We start from the raw sequence: 26,174 nt of genomic DNA on the forward strand, positions 1-26,174 counted from the left end.
ATAACACACAAAGCATGAACAGCGTTAGTCTCTTAAAACATGAGTCATTCTCATGTTTATAACTTTCACGGCTACATGTGTGCCGCCTTCTAGTTTTGCTGAAGTCCTTGTTGAGTTTTGTTCAGCAGACGAAGAGAACAAAAATGAGCAAAAAAGGTATAATATCAACGGCAGTATCAAATGGCAGAAAGATATTACAGATAAATGACGGTGTTGAACAAACACTAAACATTTTTAGAGGGCAGTCACATGATATCACAATAAAGCTTTGATGTTATGACCTCACTTCTGTTTACAAGAAATGGGCCAGTGTTTAAAACTAGGACAGCCACCTCATGTTAGAACATGGTCTTCTGCTAACAATTATACCAAGGCAAAAAATAGTGTTTCCAATATGCTGTACTAAGAAGCAGCACAGTACATCTGTGTTATGCTACTTACAACTATAAATTAAAAATACTTGTATTATTTTAAAAGCAAATATATTATCCTCAGCAGCAGTTCTCAGAGTAATTCTTATCTAAATCTGTGTAAGGCTTCACTAAGAGCAGATGGAAAATTTCAGATTACCTTTTTTCCCCTCTTCTCCAAAAGGATATGTGGTTTTCAGCATATGCTGGACAAGGTGGAAACTTCTACTCCTAGCTTCTTAAGTACAAATTATAAGATTTTCCTAAGCAATTTGGTCTCAAGAAGGAGGGGAAAAAAAAAAAAAAAGGAGGAAGCATTAGAAGCCTTTAATCCTTTCATGAACCTGAAAATTAATGTAATAAGTGCAAAAATTATATATTGATTCCCTGTGCCTTTTGAAACTAAAGATTTTGTCCCAAAAGCTGTAAGGGCAATTCTTCCAATCTGGTCGGGTAAAATAAATAAATAAGTAACATCAATCACTACAGAAATAAAACAAAGCACACTAAGCCCCGCATTAACAATAAAATGCAAATTTTAGGGCTGCCATCATAGCGGAACTCCCCTTTGTTGCTCATCTACTAACATCAGCACAATAATAATTAACAAGTAGAAACAATAACATAAAGGAATGATGTTTTACTGCTCCTTGTGATTAGATGTTATCTGTAACACTAAATGCATTGTAATAATTCACTTAAGAAGTTGACTGTCTCTTTATAATTTTTCCCAACAGAACTCACTGTTTCCAGGACTAACACTCAGGTTTCTAACCAGCACTTTAAGTTCTGCTCTCGATACAGTAGACTCTCTGATCAATAGATTCAACCATGCATTTTTACAATTAACTGACTTATTACATGCTTATAATTCTACAGTTGTTTATAGGACTAGGAACCAAGCTAACTAAAACTATCTGTAATGGTCCGTTCCAGACAAATCATTCTGAATGTACTTAGGACTCATTGTCATCAAAGAAGACTTAGCAACAGTCTCCTCCTCCAAACTTCCTCTGAGTTTTGATTGTTTTTCTTCATTAAAAGGGACAGGTAAGATGTAACTTGCATCTTGGTAGTTTTCAAAAGTTAGATATTACTGTAGGGGGGACCTCTTCAGGAAAAAAGAAGAAAAAAAAAAAAAAAAAAAAAAAAAAAGAAAGAAAGAGAAAGAGAGAGAGGGAGAGTAGCAAAGCTCCCAACTTAACATTCAAGAGAACTCTTCTCATTAACAAGGAGAACAAAAGATCTGCGGACATATGTATGAAGCACGCTCAAGGCAACTTCTACAAACGCCTGGTCGGGTTTCAACACTCTAAGCAAAAGGGCACGTAATTCCTACTGCATTTTATGAGAGGAAAAAGAAAACCACGATTGCCTCAGAAAATATAGACAGCCTTAAAGGAAAACGGCCTGAAGGGTGGCATTATTTGACTTTTGCCAGCTCTCTGCAAATACTTCGCCGTGACACGGATTTCTTTGAAGTCTCCGAATTAACATGATGTCTCAAACACGTTCGGCTCTGTGTGAAAGCTAGTTCATTATCTCTGGCTGTATAAACTCAAGCAGTGGCGGCTGTTTACTGAAACAACCTGTAAATGTGTTAGCCCGTGTTTGCAGAGGATAAGGACTGTGCCATCCCAAGCCCACTTCAGACCGCAAAAGAGGTTCTTTTCTCACCCTTATCTGAATCATCCTCGAACAGACTGCCTCTGAACAGAGATTACACTTCTCTTCTTTGATCTACTTTATAAAAACATCAGAACTGTTTACTTTGAAATGCATACATTTTTTAGTGTGTGGGGAAGAGAGATGTTTTAAGACATGAACTGACGTATTTCAAGCCAATTGGTCATTTTCTCAGCCTTTCTCGTCCTGCCCAACATCCTGAAGCATAATTTCACTGCCCAGTCCTTGAATTAATTCATAAGAATTAACTTGTTCTACTCATTATTAGAGGACTCAGAACTTCCCACCTTGATTTCTAACAGATGACCTCACCATCTGCCATGCTAATGCCCCTGCAACCTACTTGCGACTCTTCCTGCCGCGAAAACTTCTTTATGATTCAGATACTGCACAAACACAGGTCAGCAACTGCACCGTGCACTTCAGAGCACAGAGAAAGCCCTTATCTCTGCCCTCAGCCTCAGGGGCAGCAGTGAAATGCTCCAAGTTCAAACAGCACCAACGCCCCCTGAGCTGACAAAGAGCAGCATGTTGCTTATGGGCATCGTGGGGAGATACCAGAACTTCATATTTTTCCCTTGTTTTTAAGGCCAAGGAGTGTTTATTCATACCTCAGATCGCTTTGCTGATAGAAAGACAAGAAAAACTCCAAATGTGGGGTGAGCTCTCACAGAAGAGTCCTCTGTCCATCGTCACCAGCCCCTCCCGAATCCTCCTCCTTCGTCCCACGGAGAAAAAAACTGAAAATCGCAATGTGCTTGGAGTCGGGGGCACAACGGCCATTTCAGGCCGCAACGTGGTTATCAGAGCTGTACGGCCAGGGGGGTGACTCAGGGCTGAACTTGGCGCCAGGTCAGGCAGCCTTGAGCCCCGCTAACTGCGGCGCTCAGAGATTAGGCGGATGTAACAATCACCTGAGAGGGAGATTAAAGGCCTCTCAACGGGGTCCTTTGTTCTCGGCCTCATTTGATGCTCGGAGAGCCACGCCGCGGAAAACGCTTTAAATGTTTGCCCCCAGCACCGGGACGGTTTCAGAGAACGGGGAAAGCCCCACCATCATGGAGAAGGGTCGCTTCTCCGTGGAGTGGTTGGCGCAGAGCAGCCGCAGCGGGGGTAACAGCGCAGCGCAGGGGGAGTGCGGGGCGCGCGGCGGGACCGCTGCTGCCGGCCGTCGGGAGAACAACAGCGGCACGTGCGGCTCTGCCCGCCTCGCCGCCCCTCCGACGCCGCTCTCCCTTCCCATAACGCACCCGGCCCCGCGGCGCTGCAGCCCCGCGCACGAGGTGGAGGCGGGAGGCGGCGCGCGGCCCCGCACCAAATTCTCGGCGGCGCAGCTGCAGGAGCTCGAGCGGAGCTTCCGCGAGCAGCGCTACATCGGCGCCAGCGAGAAGAGGCGGCTGGCTGCGGCTCTGGACCTTTCGCAGAGCCAGGTGAGCAGACGTGGGGCCGGAGGGAGGGGATGGGCGGGTCTGCCGACGGCTCTGCCACACAGAACTGCGGGGAGTCGGCATTCTCGCTTCGGCTGGCACGGTTGTATAGGTTTGTACTGACTCATAAATACCAGATTTCTGGCCGTCTCTCTCTTAAAACGATGCCTACACGCGGTGGTGTTGTGAGATCCCACTCAGAGAAGGGTCAGCCCTGCCGCACCTGAGCCGCAGGTGGGCCAAATCACTACACCCTCAGAGCAGCGTTATCAGCCCCACGTCTTGTAGCTGCTACCCTGCAAGTCGGACAGCAGGGCGGCTAGCAGGGTGCATCAGTGCGTGGAACGGAGAGGAGTGGGGTGGTTCTTGATTTTTCCTTTCTTATCCCCAGATAAAAACCTGGTTTCAGAATCGCCGCATGAAATTTAAACGCGAGACACAGGATGCCAGGGTAGAAGCCCTTGTTTCAGGCCTGTTCCTGCCCTATCACCATTACCCGGATGCGGTGACACCCAGCTGTCTTCATGGGTTGGATATCAGTGTTTCCTCAACCCTGAGCGCTCCCCTGCACCCAGCAGGGCTCAGCCCGTCCCTGCTGGCGCCCCCTGTTCCAGCACAGCTCTCACAGGCAGCTTTGCCAGGCACAGCTTTGCTGCTTCCCCCCGGCCCAGCACTGCCTGCATACTCTGCTGTGATCCCAGCTGTGACTTTAACCAATGACCACAAAGGACTGAGATTCCAGCCCTACCTACCTTCTTGTTAACAATGCCAAAGATTATCTGTAAGCTGCCAAATATCTAAAGAGTAATTATTTATATTAAATATATATGTGACTTATTTTTTCATATTTTTTTCCCCTAATGTTAAAAAGAAACAACGGCCTTGAGGTATAATACTGAGAGTGGAAGTGGAAGATCTGAAACTTGTACAGCCTTCGGTTCTTTGTACTGAAACACTTTTCCCAGAGTTTGTTCTCAGAAAACAGCCTATAATCACATGCGGTTCTTCACAGTGAAAAGGGAGTGTTTATTATATGTATGCAGTAGCTACATGATGAACTATATGGAGGACACAGTGATAGCTGTTCATGACAAGGGACTTTTAAGAAAAGGCTTGTCAATGACATCAAACAAATTGAAATAAAAGTGATACAATAAGTGTCAACCCTGTGGCCAAACACAAATTGCCTCATATTGTATTTCACCTGTCTATTTTGCACAGTCCCTAAAGTCACCTCCTCTTTACTTAGCTGCATTTTAAAAGAGGAAGCTAGGGGATTAATTGTCAATTGTATTTTTTATGCCAGTGCAAAATGTGATTGTAATTTAAATCTACTGTTGAAAACACTCCAGTTGTTCCTAAGTTTTGTTCTAATGCACCACTGAAAACATGAAATATTAGTTATTACATCTACAGCTTCAGCTGAACTTGGCAGATTCAATAACTTCAAGCTGCAGTGCAGCATTAGGCTTGCATCAGGTACACTTGGGACTGCTCCTTAAAATCCTCAAGCAAGCTTTATAGAGAATAACAGATTCAAGCCTACAGGAAGGGAGTAGGGAGAAGCACTCCCTGTATCAGTGTGGAGCTACACCAGCAGGTATGATTATATCTCTCTTGCCCGTGACCATCCTAACCTGATTGCTAGCTGAAAGCTAAATAACTTTGCACTGTCCAATGAAAATAACAATAGAATATCTCTTTTTGAGGTAGAGGTTATGAATAAAAAAGGAGTTGATAAACATGGCCTACAACCCCATTGTACAATGCTGCTGTTCTTCACTACCCCACTTGTGTTTTGGGGTTGAGGAGAGCAAAGCTGAATGTACAGTTCTTGGCAGACAACAAGGGACAGTGAGGAATAGGAGATAAACTTCCGCCCACAGTCCTACCTTCTGTTTAGATTGTTTTCTCTGGTGTAATACCCCAAAACCTAATCACCAACCATGCTGTAAAGAAGCATCCATACCTTACAGGGCTGAAGGGGAGCAACCCATCTTTGTCACTCAGAGGAGATCCCTCTCCCAATGCACCCACACCTTTTTGCTCCCAGCCCCACCAGGACTCTGCTCTGAGATGGGGCCCGGGAACTGAATGGACAGAAAGTGCATTAATCTGCCACTGTGCACACAGGCTGTGCAACCCAGAGAAAATGCAGCATGGCAACTTAGGACCAGTTACCCTGTAAATTCCAAACACTGCTTCCCCTGCTGACCAGGAAGTTCACTGCCAACCTTGCACCTCTTAGTGTTAAGACGGCATCAGGTTTAGATATCATTTCAAAAGTGAGGAGCCCCCAGGCTGTTACACTGAAACTCGAAGCCCCTGGGGTGCAGGGCAACAAGGGGAAAATTAAGACTACATTGCAGCAACCAATCTAGTTTTTAATGCACTTAGAAGAACTGAATAAGCTTCATTAAGTTCTAAAAGAAAAGTGCTAATTAATCCCTTCCCTCCATGGAAAAACCACCATCCTGAGAACGACCACTTTTTCTTAATGGGAAAGGGAAAAGTTTCAGGATCGTTAGAGCAAAAAAACTAAAGCTGCTCCCTTCAAATGCTGCTTCTCCTAAAAGCATCAATCTACCTAAGGAGTATTTCAAAATATGCAATTACCATGAGCATTCAGTGGGGAATCAAAGGCCAAATTTGCAGATTAAAATCTCATTTAGACAATACAACTATTAACAGAACTCTAATTATGCTCTTAAATCTTTTTCAAGATACTGGCTTTGATAATTGTAAAACTTTAGAACTCTAAACTGAACATTTGAACTATTTAATCACTGTTAAAAAAATGAATCAGCTGCACAAGCATCTGTGAGTAACATGGTTGGAACTCTCAGGTGGAAAACAGACTGTTTTCAGCAATACATCAATTAATATACAGAAGAAAAACACCTTCATCTTCCTCCTTTGCTGTGCCTCAAACATGGTATGATACAGCTGGCAAGGCTCAGGCTCTCAAACATGACAAAATACAGAATCCCTCTCACTGTGACTGCAGGAAAGCCAGGTAATATGCACACAATTTTTTAATTTTTCCCCACTATTGAAAGAGCAGTTCACAAGTGAAACCTTTGCACACTGTGCACAGGTAACATCTGTCAATTTATATACATGCGAAAACCGAAGGTGTGCAATTTCCAGTCCAAGCTAAACTTAACTTTGTTCTACACCGTGGGAAATCTTGCAAATGCAATTTTTTGCTTTGGCTTTTCTTCCTTCAGTTCCCTTTCAGCTTCTGCAAGCACAAAATGAAAGCTGTAGGCACAAAACTGTAAGTGCATCATAGCTATAGCATAATTTTGCCTTTCAGCTGTGCTTAAGGTATCTTCAGCACAAGTGCAAATCAAAGGACGAAGATAGAAGTATTTGGGGAAAAAAATAAAGCTTTTCAAAAAGGTGAGGCATAAAGAAGACCGAGAGGCACCACATCCAATAAATTTTAATGCTAATTAGTACAAATATTAATAAATATTACTCTTTACAATTAATTTAGAAAAATAAACATGTAAGATTACAAATCAGAAAAAAAAATCCATCGAAGTGGAAAATAATACATTCTCTCACTATTCTAATACATCATACTCATCAATTTTTCCTGTTTGTCTGCCATGTTTTGTTTTCACTATCAGGTGTACAGAGGATAGCATTTATTGTCCATTTTATTCTGAATTACTGAATGGAAAGAAGGATGAGGAGGAAGCAAGTGTTGATGGTAGTACGGCAGCTCGCTTGCCGTGAAGCAGTAGGTGCTTTGAAAAGCATCGTATCTGGGGAAGGAGAAGCTGAGCTGCATCGCAGACACCGGGGGGAGAGGCAGGAGTCTCTGGTGCTGTGGAGCAAAGGGATAGTGGAAAGACAACGGAAAGCCTTCATCGGAAAGGAGGGCTGGAGGGGTGGTTCCCGGGGGGAAGCTGTAGAGCGGAGCAGGAGATACGAGGTGCTGTTGGTCCTGGATTTCCCTCTTCAGTTTCATCCTCCTGTTCTGAAACCACGTCTTGATCTAAGAAATAGGAGGGATGGTAGGCGAGGAAGTAACAGCTCAGTACTTTGCTTACAAGTGCAAAGTGCAAACAACGGCAGTACACCGGACCTTTCCGTGCTCACTTTGCTTTAATTGCCTGCGTTGGACTGATGCCAGAGCTAACCAAGTACGGAGGATCAGAGTGCGGAAGGGTTATGGATGAATCACTTTAGGGCGTTAAGAACGTCTATAACCTTTGCAAGATAGACACAACTCGATGTATATCGAGGCCTGGCTAGTTAAGTTGTTAGGTATTAGACAGTGGAACTCAGCCAAAGACCGCTAGAACGTCTCAGCGCAGCCATGCGAGACGGCCGGCACTCACCTGGACCTCGGAGAGCTGCAGGGCGGCTGCCAGCTTCCTCCGCTCCGAGGCTCCCAGGTACTTCTGGTGCTGGAATGTCTTCTCCAGCCGACACACCTGCTCCGAGCTGAAGGCGGTCCGCGCCCGCCGCTGACGCCCGCGGCTCCCGCACGGCGCCTCCGCTTCCGAGCGCTCCCCGCCGGCGCTCTCGCTCTCGTAGCCCGAGGACTCGTCGGCGCTCAGCCATCCGCCGTCAGGGGCTGCCGAAGGGATGGAAGGGGCGGCGGTGAAGCCTTTTCCCCCAACCGTGGTCCGCCTCCGTTGCGCCGACACGAGTTGAGGTCCCGACCCACACCCGCCTTTTTTCTCCTCCCACCCTTCTCACCTACCTGGCTCCGACAGGTAGCGCTCGCTGGGCTCCTGGGGACAGGTCCCACTCCGCCGCTCCGCGCCGGGCTCGCAGTCCAAGGGCTGTTCTGGTCGCGGACTCCCCCGTCGGGGCTCGGCCCTGGCCAGGAGGGAATTGCGGCCGCGGCCCTGCGAGGTGGGGGCGCGGGGAGGGGGGACGCAGCAGATGTGGGGCCGCATCCCGTCGGATTTGTGCTCTGCCAGGGGAAAGTCGGCCTGGCTCATGGCGGTGAGGGGCTGGGGCTGTCGGCTTCGATCAGCTCTTATACAGGCGCTTCAGTCCCGAGCGGGCTAGTTTGCAAGTGCGAAGCCACATCAAAGTGGGAATCGAGCAGAGATAACAGCTGCCAGCGAGGAAGAAAGTTCACACGTCTGGCAAATGTCTACAAGGCCCCGGCTCCAGCGTGTCTGCGGGGCCGGGGAAACCCTCTTGAAGTGCAAACCTGCCCCTATCCCCCGGAGGGCAGGACACGGGCAGGCCCAGCCCCGCGGAGGGTCTTTTAAAGATACCGATATTTCCACGACCGGCGGGATTTTTACCCGCTTCCTCTCTGGCCGCGATACCCTAACACTGAGAGCGCCCGGCCCGCCTTAAGGCTGCGGGGTGAGCGATTCCCGGCTGCCAGCTCCGCCGCCTGGCGCATCACCGGCAGAGTGGACCCTGGGAAAAGCGGTTGGGGGCCGCTGATCTCAAACCCCTATCCCCTAGGCTGAGCTCTCACCCGGGCTGGGGCTCGGCGGTGCCGCGGGCTCTCTCAGCTTGAACTTGGCGCCACCTGTCTAGCCAGAAAGCATCCCTGACCTCCTTTGGGAGGGTCTTTGGACCCGAGCGATCAAAGCACGAAGTGAGCAGCGCTCGCACCTCATCAACCCTGAACGGTCCCCAACCCACACGGCGCTTCCCGAGGAGGGCGATGCCTTTGTAACGCGAGGAGGGCACCGCGAAGGTATCCCCCTCCACGTCCCACCCCAGCAAAGCTGGGACCCGGGCTGGAATGGGGAAGGGGCTTGTGACTTTGTACAAAAAGAGCAACGCAAAGAGCCCAGATGTCTTCCCCCGGAACACCCCGTGTCGCAGAGAAAACCATATTCATGCTGCCCTTTTTCATCCTTCCAAGCATTCCCGTAACTCCATGGACACTACGATGAGTGCATCGCGTTATTGATTCCTCCAGCCCCACTGCCTCACCCTAACCCCGACCCCGGGGGAACTATACAACACAGGAACAGGAGCAATGCAAACACTTCACACAGCCCATCCAGCCCCGGAGCTTCTCTTCCAACACCATTCCCTAAAGCAGGGCTGGGAGAGGCTGTTCTTGCACAGGCAGTGAGATTGCATTGTCCTTTATGGGGTGCTGGGCACAGCTGTTAATGGAAGTTCAGTTACCACTGAATCCAAACTGTCATTTTGGCTTTGGCTTAAGTCCATGCAGGTGCACAAGCAGCTGTGCATTGAGCTGGAGACCTCCCTGTCTTGGAAACACACTCAAAAGGGCCACCAAACTAGCAGCTCCTTAAACCTCGCAGGTCCAAGGCACCAAGTCGTCCAAAAAAGCTCAGAATTTGCACATCAATTTTAATCACTTCCAGATTTAATAGCTATTCCTGTACAACTGTGCATGAACCCTCTTTTTAAAGGAAAAAAAATGCACCATTTTTCTCACCATTTCTATCTTATTTCAGAGCAGCCATGAGTATGAATAACTCCATGCCTGAACAAATCCCACCTGAAGAGCTCAGGTTTCATCCCACAGGTTATGCATAGAGCTTCATTGCAAAGTAACTGCAGAGCCCAACTGCCTCACCTAGACCAAATGTTGTGACACCCAGAAACTGCTGGTATTCAGCAGATACTGAGTCAAGCACACACCTGTAAGCAGTGTTCTCCCCCAAGGGAAGGGGTATCTCCAGTGGTTCTCCAGCAGGACAAAACTTGTATCAAACCCAAGAGCCCCCATGCCCAGAATTACCCCATGGGCACAAAACAATGTGCAGCTATTGGGGAGAGACTCTTCATCCCTACTGTCAGAACTAAGCCATGCACGAGACTTGGATCAGTGCCATACATGAACAGATCTTACGTCACCTTATGTCATTTGGGGGTGTAGGGAAGGGAAGCAGTTGACTTGTCCCACTGTTTTCTAAAAGTTTGTGAAATCCACGACCTTTTCTTTATTATTTAATTAGAATTGTCTATTAAATTAGATGTTTAACTCCCTAGGATTCCCCGCCCCCACCCCGGGGGAGGTGGTAGCCACATCTGTAGACCACAAAACCTCGGAACAGATGGGAAATGGGTAGGAGGTGTCACGGGGCTGTTGCAGCTCCCACCAGGAAGAGGTGCCGACTTGAGAAACTTGGGAACTTTGATGATCCGGGGAGGGCAGAGTGAAATCCCCTCCTCACCTCCTACAGAAATATGGCTCTTAAAGGAGACTTTGTTTCTTTCTTGATCCATTCTTATGTATCACTTTAGATTTTGTATCACTGGAGTTCTATCTGCTATCAAAAAAATGTTACTGGCGCTTCCCCTGTACCATGTCCTAGAGGCTCACACTACACTAGATTCACAGAATCATTTGAGTTGGAAGGGACCTTTAAAAGCCACCTGGTCCAACTGCCCTGCAATGAGCAGGGACACCTACAGCTCTATCAGGTGCTCAGAGCCCCCATCCAGCCCGATCTTGGTTTTTTTGATGGATGAGACACCCACCACCTCTCTGAGCAACCTGTGCTGATGCCTCACCATTCTTAATGTGGAAAATTTCTTATATCCAATATAAATCTCCCCTTTTTTACTTTTATACTATTCTCCTTAATCCCATCACAGCTGATTTCGCTAGAGTTTGTCCCCTTATTCCATGTAGTTGGCCTTTAGATACTGAAAGGCCTCTCTCTGTTCTCCCGGAGCTGCCACTAGAAGCTGAAGCACTTGCATTCTCCAAGAATAGCGCTAGTGCGCCAAGTCTATTAACATATATACTCTATCCCCTACTTTTGCGCAACAGCTTAAGAAACTATGGCCAGAAATCAGGGAAAAAAAAAAAATCCATCTCAAGCAAAATAATTTCTAGCTTAACTGGCCAACTCCGTAGGTGAAAGCCCGAGGCAGAGGGAGCCCTTCCAGCCTCTTACGGGAAGGGAAGCGGCCACCAGCGCTCGGCGGGGCTCAGGGGGCGGTGAGACCGCTGATCACTGTTTGTATCCTTCACTGCTCCCCTTTGGAAATGCTAACTAGGTTATCCAGCACGCCGTTTGATGTCCTGATAAGTGCTATTAGACAGCCAATTAGGCATCAACGAGATCGATTGTTTTGGAATGGATGCTTTCTGTTTGAAGTAGCCGTGAACACTAACAGGGCCATCACCAGGCTCTCCTTTGCCCACGGGAACAATGCGGGCCGACACACCATAAATAACAAATGTTCTGACTCACCCGGAGCGCTGCGCCCTCCCGGCTCACACGCTGCAGCTATTCCCATTCAGCACTGTGGGACCAAACGCGCGCTTTGCATTAAAAGCGATTTATCACAGAATTCCCATTCAGCTCTTTGCTCAACGGAGGGACAAAGCGCCGAGATAGCCTCGGTGCGAGCCAGTGCAAATCGGAGCAGGAACCCAATTCCCACGCACGCCACCCCGCGCTGCTCGGGGATCGGTGACACCTCCGCAGCTGTTCGCGATTGCCCAGGAAGAGTAACTGAGAGCTGAAACGGGAACTTAAACACCTCACCTCCCGAATTCCAATCCGCTGCCGGGATCAGTTCCCAACCAAACGCCTTTACAAAACAACATTAGGTCGGGACTTAAAAACTTAGTGAACAGTTATAAAGGGTAAGAGGGAAAAACCTTTCAACAAAATGAACTGAGACTAAAAGATTTCTCCTCTTTCTCTCCCCCCTCGTTTCGGTTGGATTTATCAAGTTAATTGGCATCTAATTACGTATCAAAGAAAGAGATAATGGGCTGCAATTAGACATAATGGCCTGGCGGTGCGAGATCCCTCCTGATTAGCACACAACTCCGAATCACTTTACCTGGTTCGTTAACAGGTGCCGCCGGTGGCTCCACGGTGTCTGGGCGCTGCGGGGGGGGGGCAGCCGGCCCTATTCCCAGCCGTTGCCCTGTTGGTTGCTCTCGCCAAATTGGGACGGGCGTTAACGCACGGGCTGCAGCCGGCTCCCTGCCATTACCGCGGCGCTAATTCAATCAGGTTGCGCACACACTGCGGGAAGAAAGGCTTTGAAGTCAGCTTTCTACCCTCCCACCCCTTTTTCCTCCCCAGGGAGTCCCGTTTTCAGGTTATACAGCCCCTTCCTCGAGAGCCGCCAGCTCCAAAATGTTCCTCCCCAACTCAGCCACCCGGCCCTGCCATTTGCGGGGGGCTCGCACGCTGCGCTTTGTCCCGCCGGCATCATTCCTGCCCGGAAGGTGGCTGTGATGTGATTAAAGACACAAAAGGGGTGTTGAAATGGAGCTCGCTCTGGTGGAGCAATGTGGGTTCCCTGCTGTGCCCGCGAGTGCCACCGGCCCGGGGGCGAGCGGCCGGTGCACCGCCCGGGCTGGAGCGCTCTGCATCCGTTCCCTTTTTTTTTTTTTTTTTCTGCCTTCAGCCAGAGGCTGCCAGCATAGAGGCCCATTGTAGTATTTTAAGATCACTGGAATGTTAACTTCTAGAGAAAGAAGATTTTTGCGGGTAGAATAGGTTCTGCAGCTCATACATTCAGGTTACCCTTGCTAGCAGAAAGCCTAGTAGGACCTGCCTGGGTGCCCGCAGGACTCAAGTCCATTAACTCCTCAAGCATCCTCTACTCGGAGGCTGCTCCACATCCCTGTTTGTCTCTATAGACTCAGTAGGATTAAATTGCAGCACCGCACATTTTTCTTGCCTCTGGACTCTTCTAAGCCTTTGCACAGAGGGGAAAGTTACCCCGAAGAGCCATGCTTGGGTGTGGAAGGGTGCAGTTAGGCCAGGTTTTCATGGCCTCATATTAAATCTCATCCTACCCCATCCCACCCCCATCACCCTCTATCCCCATCACCCTCTACCCCCAGCCAATCCCGACGCTCAGGAATTGCCTCCCCACTTGCCTCCCCCCTCTGTGGGTAGGAGCGTACTGTTCTCTCTCCCTTGAGACCTTTCACCTCCCTCGCCCCCCCCCCCCCGCCCCTACCCCCCCCAGATCCCATTTGGTTGGGGCCAGGCTCTTCCCCGGCATTACAGCAGCCCCAGCCTGCTGCCCCGAGGGTTGTGTGCCTCCGGCCTGGCCCTAAGACAGCACCAGGAGCTGTTCTGATGGCATTCTGAGTGAGCAAACCGTCTGGATTCCTCCTGTGCTGAACATGATTAAAAGACCACTTAACCCCTCCACATTTGTCCCTTTAAAAATGGGATAGTCAGTTTGACTCTCTTTAGTTTTTGCCAGATAACTTGTATACTTATCGATCTTGAGTGTATTGCTATCTCAAAAATGTCTCTGCTCAATTGAAGAATGTTTTGGAGACATCTCAGTTTCCCAGTGATTTTTGAGATAGAGCAATAGAATTTCAGATTTCTCTCCCTTCCATTTTTTTTTTTCCTTCAAATCAATACAGTCATTTAATAGTATTTGAATTTGAAAAATAAACATTCAGTTAGATTTTTTTTTTTTTTAATCTCCTCTTAACAAAATTCCTTAAACTGTAATATCTTCCTAAAAAAGCCTCAGGAAGATCAATAGCACCTAAAATCCTTATTGCTTTTCTGAAACCCTTGCATTAGAGCCACATTAACACTGTATCTGTAAGCAAATAGTAACCTCAAAAGACTAAACAAATGCAGCATGGACTAAAATACTAAGTAGACTTCCAAACATGGGAACTACTCAGAAAAATCAAGGGCTGTGGCCTTTGGAGGCACATACAAGTTACTTTGAACCAGGTGGATGTATGACAGAGTGATTTCTGTCTAAAAATGGAATATTTGTGTTCAAGAATGACTAGCACCAAACATTCAGACCATTCATGATAATGGTCAAGTGCACTGGAAATCTTCTAATAACTGAAGAGACCAGCTCTGAAGTGATGGAAATGTTTATTTCTCTTTTCATGTTAGCTCACAATCAGCTTTGAAAGATTTACAACAACTTACATCAATCAAGGATCATTTTTCATAACGCTTTCTCTAGCCTGAAATCTAAAATTTTATTTTAATAAAATCTTCAGACATTATCCAGTCATGAGCATTACTCAAACAAAAAGTGCACAGCACAATGGTAACAAACTTTACTGCCATTTAGAGAAAAATAGCTTTGAAATGTTGCATTTCTTTTGACAATTACCCTCAAACCCCATTAGGCACATGCAAGATGCTGAGACACTAGCAAATTGCAAGGCCAGATCCCAAGATTCAAGATCTTTCCAAGATCTATTTTATGCAGTAGGCCCTTGTTAGTCCACTGAGGCCTCCCATGAAATTGTGGTATTTTCATATATTTATAGAAAACCATTTTTTGTACCCTAAAAATCATAGTCTATATGCTATTTCAATGTCTTCATTACAAATTCTGCTGTCGTTGTAGGCCCAGTCGTAAATACTGGTAACTAATTCCTGATATATCTATATGTCTTGTTAAAAGCACAGCCCCCTCCTGAAGTGCCATAGTGGAAGCAGCTGAGAGATTGGACAGCCATTTAAGGGAATGGGGGACGTTAATGCTTTTTGTATGTATCCTCAGTAAATTGCAAGGTACAACACAAGATTATTCTTTCTCTACTAGGGCCAGGACAGAACTAGAGAATAAGAACTGTGCTTCATTCAATGGGGAGGAGCTCTTTCAGGGCAGGATAAATAGTTCTGCAGTCCTTGTGACCAATTCAGATGAAAGCTGAAAAAATGTTAAGGTTTGTTAGGTGATTCCACTTATGCTACCATTTACCCCACTATGTTTGAACTTGCTGGGCAGCTTGGCCTGAAGTCCATGATCTGGATTGTCGATCAGCATCTTGCTCAGAGCTGCACCAGCACTCCAGCAGGCAGATGCAGGCAGGGGCAGCCCAGATATAGTTATTAGATATTAGTGCAAATTCTCCTTAGTCACAGTCCATACCAGAGGGTCAGACACTCAGCAAGAAAGCCCTGGGATCCCTGTATCCTACAAAGCAGGGTGCTGCCCAGAAACCCACAGGCTGTGCTCTGCAGGCACTGCTGATGTCCAGGGCAGGTGCTGGCAACGCTGCCAAGGCAAAGCCCCCCGGGGCAGCCTCATGCCCTGGTAGAGGCGGCGGCCGGGCCATGTAGGTGACTGGCAGGGACACCTGAGGTCTGAAAGGGAGCGCTGGAGTACAGAAAGGCTCCGGTCTCAACTCTTGCAGTTGCCTCTTGAGCTTCATTCGGCGGTTCTGAAACCAGGTCTTGATCTGCGGGAAAAGGGAGCGGGGCAAGAATTGAGATCCGTTCCTAAACCATCAGCCACCTCCCACCCCACCGTCCACCCCGGCTCCCCGCACCGCGCTCACCTGCACCTCGGAGAGCCGCATCCTGCCCGCCAGCTTGCGGCGCTCGGCGGCACCCAGGTAGCGGTGCCTCTGAAAGGAGCTCTCCAGGGTGCTGATCTGCTCGGCGCTGAACGCCGTGCGCAGCCGCCGGCCGCCCCTCGGCTCCTCGGGGCACGAGCACTCGCGGCCCCGCTCCTCTTGCGGTTGCCCCGCTGCACCTGGAGACGGAAGAAAAAAGCGTCAGGCAGGCCCGAGGGATACCCGTCCGCCTCAATCCCTTCCCTGGCTCCAGCGAGAGGCACACAGTTCATGCAGCCCTCCCATCCCAGAGTGAGCCGGTGGCCGCGATTACCTGCAGCGGGGGGTGTTGCCGAAGGCTCCCTGCCTTTCCCGGCGCCTTTCTCCTTGCTCCGTTCGCTCAGACCGGGTCTGGAGCTCGAGGCGAGACGGCGGCCGGCGGCCGAGGGCGATGATCGGTGCGGGGTGCCCTGGGTGGGACTTTTGGGGGCCTGGCTGCTCTGGGACAGCCACTCCACAGAGAAAGGGGCCTTGGTCATCCTGCTGCGTTTTGGAGCTGCCGAGAAGGATAGTGTGAGGAAGCACGACTCCTTTATACCTCAAGTCCCGGAGGAAAACGTTGTTTGTATAAATACACATCAAAGAGCCAGATAAGTATCATCTAATTGCCATCAGTCCCCCCCCCTCAACAAAAGATACCGTTCACACATTGCCACAGCTCGAGGAGGCCCGGCTCCGCCGTGTCTGCCCCTGGAGGTGTTCGCTCCCCCGTCAGTGATTTACAGCTCCTGTTGCAACCTATCCCGATGCAAATGGCATTTATGGTGCTGAGCGGCCTCAAATGGCACTGGGGAATGCACCCCGGGGGAGTGCGAAAGGACCCTCTCCCCCGGCCTCGGCGGGTCTTCGAGAGACAGCTTTTTTCATTTCAAGCCGACAAGCCTCTGCCTAAGCAGATCTTCTGAGCCTCTTCTCTGGCCTGAGCGCTGTGCTCCCCAGACAGCCCGAGGCAGGAATTGCGTGCTGCTGGGGCTGTAGCATCGCAGCATAGACACCAGAGAGGGGGGGCTGAAGGAAAAAGTTGTGAACCAGAAAGAAGTAAGTGCCAAGGCTGCTGGGTTGTACAGGCCGGCTCCTGGCTGCTTATATAAAGCAGTTTTCTGAACTAAAGAATCAGAAAAAGATAATTATTCCTTAGAATTTGCTCTATTTCAGATACAGAATTCATGCCTTATTTTCCTTACCCAATCTTTCCAGCTGTACAGGTCCCACAGAGTTCTCTGCTATCTCACTCTCCACATCTTTCCCCTTACCACCTTATGTGTGCTATTCAGAAGTGCTTCCATCTATGTTGGGTTTTGCGCACATCAGGAACACTTGGCTGTTGCAGTAATGCCTCAGCAGTACACTGACAAAAGATTTCTGGTGCCTTAAGGATGCCCGTCCCACTCTTGTCTGATACCAGCTCACCTGCAGAAATTGTGACTGCAGGTCTGATCTGCCCATCAGTGTTGCAGACTTCTGACTTAAACCCATCCACTACCACCTGTACACAAAATCAGTGCTTTGCTGTCTATTTGATTTCTTGTTCTGTTATGCTGCCAGTCCTGCTTGGACTCAGCATTTGCTTCTCTGGTCATAGTTACTGTAATTTATTCCCAGGCTCTATTTCCTTGGCTGTCAGTGAGGTATGGAATCAAAGACTGAACCCCTCCTACTTATTCAGTTTGCATCTAAATAGTTCAATGTTTTCAAATTCAGTAGTATAAATTCATATCTTTTCTTCTTCTTTTTTTTTTTTTTACTTGTATCAATACAGTTAGCATTACTCAAACCATCTTCATCTATGATTCCTAAAATCTACACTTCAACCTCTTATTCCCTCAGAATATGGTTGTTAGATCTAGCCATCATTAAATCCCACCCAAAGGAAATATGTAAGTCCCTTGTGCCCAGGTTATTTTCATCCCTTACCCCTACGTAGTATTATATATATGCATATAAATCATACATGGTATGATACTATATACGCTGAATATATACATATAATAAATACATATTTATGTTTATAAGTATAAAAATATATAAAAATCTATCTGTAGGATTTCACCAGCTTTATGTTCTGTCAACAATAAAGGCATTGGCAAGCTGTTGGATTGGAAAAAGAATATGTGATACATGGTGTTCTACAAAATAGAAATCTCAGGTTTTAGCATACACTGGTGCATCTGTCACATCATTTCTTTACAAATTTGAAAACATTTTCACCATCTGAGCTACAAATTACATCTTTACACACTGCTGGTTCATTAAATGCATTTTACTGAGGCGAATGTCACAGCCAAAAGATGGTGTAAATTGTTAAGCGCTCAGAGACACAAACTGATTATACTGTGACAAGGTTAAACCAAATGTCATTTCCATTATACATAAATCGTATAAGCATCCTTGATAGATGGCAGATGACTTCTGAATGTAACGATTTCTACAATATTTAACAGCTGCTCGTTTAATTTTACCTACATTTCTTAAGCTCTTTCTATTCCTATGCATTATTCATCAGGCATTTGTTTGAAAACCTCATGCAAAAGTGTGATTCAGAAATACTGTGTTTAGAATCAGGTGATATTGCCAATGGGTCAAAAACCTGCTTACACTGATGTCCCTGGGCTTTTGCAGTTAGAGATAAGCAGGAAGAGATTGTCCCTTCACTTTGCTGCTACAAAGACTGAGAGACGAAGAGCTCAGACACAGGCACTACTGCCACTAGCAAAAGTCTTAAGATCTGCTTGGCAAACTAAATGACAGTAAATTTTGCAGTTGTTTGTACAAAACACAGTTGTTCTCTCTGCAGACTCAGGACCTTCATGAAAATAAATGACAGCAACTCCCGAAGGCCAAAGGAGACTGAGGATAGTAATGACAAAAGCCAGCCCAGGCAGAGCCATCCTGTGGGAGTTGATGTAGAAGGAAACATTTTAGCATTCAGGGAAACTACAGTGAATTGAGATTTGTCACTTGACACAGACCACTGTATTTTTTGCAAGCAGGCACTGAAGTCAAAGCGGCCAAGTTATGGCTTTGTAGTGGTGTGGCTGGTACAGGATGGGACCAAGATAACAGTGCTTACACAGGCAGCCCTCTAGAAATGTGTTTACATGACACTGGTCTCAGGCAAAGGAGGTTATGCAGAGCAAGGCAGTCCTACCTGGATGCCTACTATGCAGCTGATAGCAGATATTTTGGTTTAGCAGCCCAGCCTTTGAGCACTAATTGCTTTTCTATATCTTCCAATACAAAGGCCAATTCCCTACTAAGCCAGATGAATAACCTGAAGTACTGTGCTCTGAGACACCTACTTCCCACTGAAGCTTTGAAAGAACTGAAGGGAAAGTAACTTCCAAGCACCTTCAGAAGAGGTACTGGAGAAGGCTGCCAGCATTTTGCCTTGCTGCAGAAGACCAAAGGAACTGATATTTTCTAAGAGTAGGTTATTCTTTCTTGTTACAACAGAGAGTGCTGTGAGACTGGAGTAGAGTGAGCACATGGTCGTTGGGAGTAGTGTAGTGGTGGTGCAATGAAACAGTAAAAAGGCAACTAAGGACATGCTGGATTCATCTGCATGTTCATCTATGGGCACGCATAATTCCTTCTGAGAGATGCCCAGTGAAGTAAGGGCTGCTGGCAGCTGCTGTGCCACGTATGTGGTCTTAGTCCTGGCATGTTCATCCAACCATTGCTATTTCTGAGAAATCACTCTTTAGGATGTAAAAGCATTACAAGTGGCCTTTAAGCAACCTTTTTATCATCAATTCTTTCCTCCCTGACAGAAGAAAAACTATTTTTTCCATGAGGAATGAAAAGACTATAAGTGCAGAAATACCAGGAGAGCCTGGAATAAACAATGTGACAAGGCATAGACAAAAATTAAATTTTTCTTTGTGCTTGGAACTGATATAAATCAATACAGTGCTCGAAATGCTGGAAGCTCTTACGACCCCTTACCAGCATCTGAACAGCCAGTGAAATCTTTTAAAAAATACAAGTTCTGCAGGAAAAAAAAACTTACCTGGACTGGTTTAGTAAGCTCTTACCCAATTTAGCCAGATTAAAGAAGAATTCAAAATTGTTACAAATTAGAACTATATTTAAACACATTCTGCTGTTGCTACAGAGGCAGGGTTACCAGCAGCAAATTTATCGTTATTATTATTTCTAACTACAAAAAAAAACCAACAAAACACCATTAGAGATGAAAAGCAGCCAAGTTTCAGGCATGCAAATCCTTCTTCAGTGGTCACTGCTGTCGTACTGTAACTGAGAGACTTCTCTGTGGACAATTCTCAGACAAAACTGCTCAAAAGTTTGGACTTGGTTTAATTCATCATAGCCTAGCAAGGATAATTTTTGAACTACTACTAAAAAAAATAAAATAGCATGAAAAGGGACTCTAGAAATGATCTTGTCTCCCAGAATAGATGGGAATTAATTGTTAGGTTCACTAACTGTTTTGGCATCTGGGTTGTTTTAGGACTATGAATTATACAGCAATACAAAATACATCTATGCAGAATAATGTGTATACTTAAATTCCTGAGTTTTAACAATTATTCGGGTTACTTGGACTGACAGTCTGATCAAGACCACAAAAACAAAACACTGAAATACCTTAAAATCTTGTCAAAATCTCAGAGGCTTTTTCAGGTGTTTTACATCAAGGGCTTTTTCTCTGTCAGTATTAGCTGAAGAATAAATGTTCCCATGATGGTAACTTCTGTAATTAAATTTATCAGCTTGCTTAATATAAAACTGATAATGGATCATTTCATGCACTATTTTTCACTTCTTGCTTCTTGTGAATTCCTTCTCAAGAAATACAGCTGCGCTATCACTTTCAGAAAGTAACCTTTCACTTTCAGCTATCACATAATTAGTCTATTTTCCCCCTTAACTTTAAAGCTAGCATTTGAGCATGACAGTGTCAACAGGGGAATAAGACATCACATCTGGCTACCCTGGGTCATCTGTCCCCCTTTGTGCCCATCCTGGTCTATGTTCTACAATGCTGCATAGGTCTGTGCAGTGAAAACATTTTACTGATTCTTTATTCATCTACTACAAATCAGATCTTTGTACTGCTCCAAAGCCAGCTTCTTTATATTAATGAGAACGTTACCTATTTCAAAAATGGGGTTCAAAGCTCTTCATTTTGTATTTCTAATTATTTCTTCCCCTTTTCTATCTTTCTCATGTCACACTGTTTCTTTGTATTTTCTTTATTCAAATCACATCACGTACTCTGGAAATGTTACTGTTAGCTGAGGAAGAAAAACCCTTACTCTGAATAACACAGAACTATAGCAACAGAGGACAATTGACCCTCTGCCTCCACTGCACACCAAAGCAGGGGAGCACAGACGTCCTGACATTCCCTCTCAGCTTAATAATAAGGGAAAAGTGAGCATACAGTGGTGAAGGGCAGGAATACAGTTAGGTAAGATGCTTAGCTACACTAACAATATGTGATTCAGTGCAAAGCAGTGTACTTCCTTTGACAGGCTTCACAAATCAAAGGAAGGAAACTTTAAGATTTATAGATATAGGATTAAAGGGAGCAGTTACACATATAGTTTTACAATCGGGATGCAAAAAGCTTCTTCTATTTTACATCTGCCAGCTTCTAACGGGCAGATTTTACGTAGACACCTGGAAAGTCACTTTTCACAATACCTTTGCTCTCAGTGCAGCGCGTACGTAGTGAAACGTTGGAAGGCTCTCTTGTGCCATCTCCTGGTTGTAGTAAGACTTCACATGCAGGAAACTGCCGCACGAGGGAAGGAGAGAAGTTGAAGTTTAGTGGCAGTGGCTTTCCTGATGGTGAGAGAAGATGGACAGAATTTGCTTTCCACTTTCCCTGAACATACAGAAGTGCATGGAGGGCTTTCGCCTCTCTTTTGCTTTTAGAATTAAGACACTTTCCCACTGCACTAACGTAAGTATATAATGGAAATTCTGCATTCCCCCATAACATCTCCCGTGCGAGTTCAAGTGATGTACATTCTGCTCACACCTATTTTATTGCTACATATCAGTGCAAAAATAGTAATAAGAACCTTGAAAATTTGTGATTGGGATGTGATGAAATTAATAAATTAATGAAAGATGCTCCCTGATTGCAAGAAAACATTTGAATTTTGGTCCAATCCACATCACAGAGAACACCGAAAGGGCTGAAGATCACTGCTGAGTCCCTCTACATTCTCAAGGACAAGAGCAAGAGGGTGTGTGTGAACACTCATCACAGTTTGATCTGAGCTGTTCTCACAAATCCACAAGAAAGGGGATTCTACAGGCAGGTACCCCCTATTCCAGTGCTCAACAAGACATTTTCCAATGTAAAAACTGAAACACAATCAACACTGCTTCAAAATTAATACCTCTTGCCTTGGACTTCACGAAGCATGGAGAAAGCTAGTTCTCTTCCTTTCTACGTGAAACTTTTTACAGCAACATTTCACACACACTGAGTCCTACTCAACATAGTTTTTTCTGAGTCTCTTTTAATCTATGTTTTTAAAAAATACTATTTTAATTGCTATCCTCCAGTCTCTTTTGTTTTGCCTGTATGTTTCCTAAATGCAGTGCCTAAATTATAAACTATTACTGCCGATGTCCGCTAGTGCCAAATAGAGCAAAATAATTACCTTCTGTCATATATGGCTCTCTCACATCTCAGGTCTTCTGGTCTTTTTTTCTTGTTGTTTTCTTCATTTTGGAAAACTGCACAGATGGATTCATATTCAGTTTGTGATACATTGTGGTCCCAAGAGTTTCTTTTCTGAGTTCCCGCAGTTGTTTTTTCATTTCACACTTTTCCCTCAAAATATAGGAGTTAGAGCTTAAATTTAAATCATTATCACAACTATTTTGAGTTCTAATCTTATACTCTGCATGGGTATGTTTTCCTTTCCATCCTCCATATCATTAGTCAAAATCCCAGACACAACTGGATCAAGGCCCTATTCTAATATGGATAGCCCTGCCCCTATTACATCCCCCTCATCTTCACAATTTAACAAGCAGTAGTAATTAGTCTTTGAAATTACTAATTAGTTGTGTCCCCAGCTAACAGTACATTCACCTGGATATTAACAACCTAATACACAAGCAGGTCACATAGATCTGCTGTAAAGAGATTTATAGACTTAAACATACAGTATGCTGGTGTTTATTTTCCACATATTGGGACAGTTATGCTGACAAATGAGACCATTAGGTTTTTCAAAAATTACTTTATGGACAAATACATGATAGCATTTAAAATTACTCTCTAAGCTTGTAGAGATTTCAAGTAGATTTTTCAGTATCTCTTCTGGTATCAAAGTTCATCTGGCTGACAATGTAATTCCCCAAGCCACTCTCTTTCCCTTGCCCCTCCACTTATTCTTATCTCCTTTTCCCAATTTTGATTACTATTTTCTTTCTTAGTTCTCTAGGAACCCACACATTCTCCCTAGATCGAAAGTACAATACCACCAAGATTATTTCAATTTTGCTCCTTATTCACTATAGAACAGATTTAATCAATTTTTTAATCAAAATTAGCATGATAGACTCCCATTCTCACTCTTAGTTCCTGATTAACTTTGATCACAGCATGCATTGTTGAGAGAGCAGGCTGTGAAACAGCAAACAGCTTTACCACCATCTGACAGTTATCCACCTCTTCTGCTCAGCAAAGAACTATATGTAACAAAATTTCTGAAGAATCCACCCTTACTGTTTTGCTTTTCTATTGCTGGCAATAGCATTTTGTCTGTACAGTTTTATTACTAACCTGCTGTGCTATTCTTTTCTATTTTTCTTGCTAATTCACCCCTTCTTGCTTCTCCTGCTTCTACCTTTTTCAATACTCCCCCCCCTTTTTTTTTTTCTTTTTCTTTCCCCATCACATAATTGGTGAGCCCATGCAGTCAAACTTCTCTGTTGGTTCTCTTTTCCTTGCACGAGGATGGGCTGTTTCCATATTTAAAATGTAGCCTGTCTTGGAACAGATACTCCCCTTGTTTGTTTTTTTTTTGTTGTTGTTTGTTTGTTTTTGTTTGTTTTTTGTTTTTTTGTTTTTGTAAGAAACAAACAATATTTGTTTCTATGTGCCTTAGAATCCCTTCCCCAGGACCTTATGTACCAAATCTTTGAGCGTATTGAAATTCGCTTTTTGAAATCCAGCTGATCAACTGATGTTATCCTGCTTCTCTCATCTCCTTCTTTCCTTTGTTTCTTATCTTTCCTCACAGTAACTTTCTTTTTGACTGCTTTCTATGTTCAGATTTTCAACTATTTGCTCTCTATTAATCACAGTAAGATTTGAAATAGTAACCTGATTGTCTCACATTCTCTTTCTGATTCATGATTCCTTATAGACCCTGTGGCACCTAGCTCTTTTAATTTATACACAGGACAAGATACATAAATTTTAGAACAACTATGTGCAATATTGGGTTACTTTTTAGTATATAGTATTTGCAGTATTCTTTACCGTTGTCTTTCCTTCCTATGCATTCTTGTTCTTTCCAATACTTTGTAATGACATTTTGTCATGCTGTTGATCTTCATGGAGAGCTGTGACTGTGCTGATGTCTGGAAATCTATACGCTAATCTCAGGAGTCACCTGTTTTCTTTGGCCTTTATCTTCACACTCTTTGCCCCTTTCAGTTCTCTGCATCAAGACACTGAACGGACATCAAGACACTTGCTTAAAAAGAAGGAAAGTAAGAAAAAAGAAAAACTTTAAACAGAATGCAGCAAGTTTTTGTGTTGTAAGGATGAATATATACTGGATTGCTTTTAAGCATCTATGAGAGAGGAAAATCATTTATGTACAGACTTTCTACCACTATAGTATCAAGGACTGAAAAAAACAACCCATATGCCTATCACTGAAGGACTGTTATTTTCCCTCTCTTCAAAGTGTAGTTTGTTCATTTGTTATTTAGAAACAGATTTCTTAACATTTTAGTCATTTGCAAATCACTTACTGAGAAGTTATGTGTCTGAGTAACGCTTATGAAACAAATCCAACAGAGAAAGAATATAGAAAACCATAAAAGCAAAGTTTAGAGCTGGCTGAAAATTTTTCAAGGAAAGAAACTTGCCAGAATCATGAATCAATGGTGATTCATGACATATTTTCCAGTTTCTTGATCTGGACTTCTATAGAATACTTCCTGGTAATCAACAGAATTCATCCACATTTCTTGACAGGCTACTGGAAGTGTTGGAACTCTGGATCCTGGAACCTGCTTTCAAATGCAGCTAGTGTAACTAGGACACGGTTTCCAGCACTCTTGCAGAAGTTCTGAAAAAAAACAAGGATCCTGGGAACAGAGACCTGCAAAGGTGCACTTTTGAGCACCAACACACAGGAATGAGCACAAGGAACTAGAAAGGCTCCCATGGATAATATTTCATTGAAGAAACTCCACAGGTCATTGTCTGAAAAATAAATGCCACAGAAACCAAGATAAGTGAGGGATATGTAAAAAATAGGAACTAGGACAGCTGGTGGTAATTCTGTCTGACAGAATAAGCTCAATTTTTCCATGCACTGTAATTTGGTGTTAGAATGGAAGCGTAGGGACAGACTGCATATCCGCTTATTTATGCAAAACAGTTACTAATGCCAATGTTTTCTGCCAACTAGATACAACAGAACTTGCTGCTTTCACATGTTATGCTCTGTGTTTTATTTTAAAAGAACATTCCCCCCAAAGATAGAAAAGTTTATCCCAAATCCTGCTGCACATTAGTCATAAATAAGCAGTACTATCAGATGCTAGACATAACTTTATTGAGAAATCTGTGTCACATAATAAGATGTGCATACATCTGTGTTTATGGACAAAATAAGACCGGTTTCCTTGCAAAAGAGATTTCCCCCTGCCCCCCCCCCCCCCCCCCCCCAGTAAGTATTTACACTTGTTGTAGTTGTAGGGTGGTGTCTAAACACAAAAACTTAAATACTTATTTGGTGAAAACACCCCAAAGTAGTACCATACCTCAATACTCTGCATTTATAGTAACATTAAGTATGATACACTGAAGCATTATACAGAAGTTCTTTTAAGTTCTTGTATAGCACCAGTTATTGTCACAGAATAAAAATAATATTTTCTAGATGTAGTAGTTTCTTTAGATTTTGATAAAAATGGTGAGACATGTAGGACCTAATTAATGTGGGTGCAAAATATAAATGCTAAGTAAATCCACAAAAGCAATTTCAAGAGCCTGAATGGCAACTATCTAAAATATATTTGTTAAAATAACGTGAACAACCTTGTGGAGTTCTTTGCATTAGTAAAGCTTACGCTACTTTAAATTGTTCTGTCTTTCAAAGGCAAGGCGTGGCTTTA

The 26,174-nt window shown here is 44.7% G+C and overlaps 3 protein-coding genes across 7 annotated transcripts; 1 reads left to right on the top strand and 2 right to left on the bottom strand.

Moving 5' to 3' along the window:
* Positions 1-2,749: 2,749 nt before the first annotated feature.
* On the top strand, positions 2,750-4,869 carry LOC125693635 (homeobox protein vex1-like). The gene is made up of 2 exons (XM_048945817.1): positions 2,750-3,526; positions 3,915-4,869. The coding sequence occupies exons 1-2, from the start codon at positions 3,101-3,103 to the stop codon at positions 4,284-4,286; spliced, it is 798 nt and encodes a 265-aa protein (XP_048801774.1). The 5' UTR covers positions 2,750-3,100; the 3' UTR covers positions 4,287-4,869.
* A 200-nt stretch (positions 4,870-5,069) lies between these two features.
* Positions 5,070-12,423, bottom strand: LOC125693634 (homeobox protein vent1-like). Of its 5 annotated transcripts, none has more exons than XM_048945815.1 (5): positions 12,001-12,172; positions 11,704-11,755; positions 8,247-8,556; positions 7,879-8,117; positions 5,070-7,532 (listed from the first exon to the last, which is right to left on the bottom strand). In XM_048945815.1, exons 3-5 carry the CDS (start codon positions 8,488-8,490, stop codon positions 7,158-7,160), a joined length of 858 nt encoding a protein of 285 aa, XP_048801772.1. In that variant the 5' UTR covers positions 8,491-8,556; positions 11,704-11,755; positions 12,001-12,172; the 3' UTR covers positions 5,070-7,157. The 5 variants fall into 5 exon arrangements, with proteins under 5 accessions (XP_048801772.1, XP_048801769.1, XP_048801773.1 ...); XM_048945812.1 differs by having other exon boundaries at positions 8,247-8,609; XM_048945816.1 differs by lacking the exons at positions 11,704-11,755; positions 12,001-12,172 and adding an exon at positions 12,305-12,423 and having other exon boundaries at positions 8,247-8,609.
* A 1,959-nt stretch (positions 12,424-14,382) lies between these two features.
* On the bottom strand, positions 14,383-25,676 carry LOC125694078 (homeobox protein ceh-1-like). The gene is made up of 4 exons (XM_048946794.1): positions 22,466-25,676; positions 16,096-21,632; positions 15,765-15,961; positions 14,383-15,665 (listed from the first exon to the last, which is right to left on the bottom strand). The coding sequence occupies exons 2-4, from the start codon at positions 16,298-16,300 to the stop codon at positions 15,363-15,365; spliced, it is 705 nt and encodes a 234-aa protein (XP_048802751.1). The 5' UTR covers positions 16,301-21,632; positions 22,466-25,676; the 3' UTR covers positions 14,383-15,362.
* Between the last annotated feature and the right edge of the window lie 498 nt (positions 25,677-26,174).

Source organism: Lagopus muta, chromosome 5 (genome assembly GCF_023343835.1).
Source record: "Lagopus muta isolate bLagMut1 chromosome 5, bLagMut1 primary, whole genome shotgun sequence".
Lineage (NCBI taxonomy): Eukaryota > Metazoa > Chordata > Aves > Galliformes > Phasianidae > Lagopus > Lagopus muta.

Bases quoted from the DNA above. Each gene is read 5' to 3' on its own strand.
- LOC125693635 (XM_048945817.1), top strand. From the start codon at position 3,101: ATGTTTGCCCCCAGCACCGGGACGGTTTCAGAGAACGGGGAAAGCCCC. The intron at 3,527-3,914 runs GTGAGCAGACGT...TCTTATCCCCAG, and splicing joins TGGACCTTTCGCAGAGCCAG to ATAAAAACCTGGTTTCAGAA.
- LOC125693634 (XM_048945816.1), bottom strand. From the start codon at position 8,490: ATGAGCCAGGCCGACTTTCCCCTGGCAGAGCACAAATCCGACGGGATG. The intron at 8,118-8,246 runs GTAGGTGAGAAG...TCCCTTCGGCAG, and splicing joins GCGCTACCTGTCGGAGCCAG to CCCCTGACGGCGGATGGCTG. The intron at 7,533-7,878 runs GTGAGTGCCGGC...CCTATTTCTTAG, and splicing joins TGCAGCTCTCCGAGGTCCAG to ATCAAGACGTGGTTTCAGAA.
- LOC125694078 (XM_048946794.1), bottom strand. From the start codon at position 16,300: ATGACCAAGGCCCCTTTCTCTGTGGAGTGGCTGTCCCAGAGCAGCCAG. The intron at 15,962-16,095 runs GTAATCGCGGCC...TTCCGTCTCCAG, and splicing joins GGCAACACCCCCCGCTGCAG to GTGCAGCGGGGCAACCGCAA. The intron at 15,666-15,764 runs GTGAGCGCGGTG...CTTTTCCCGCAG, and splicing joins TGCGGCTCTCCGAGGTGCAG to ATCAAGACCTGGTTTCAGAA.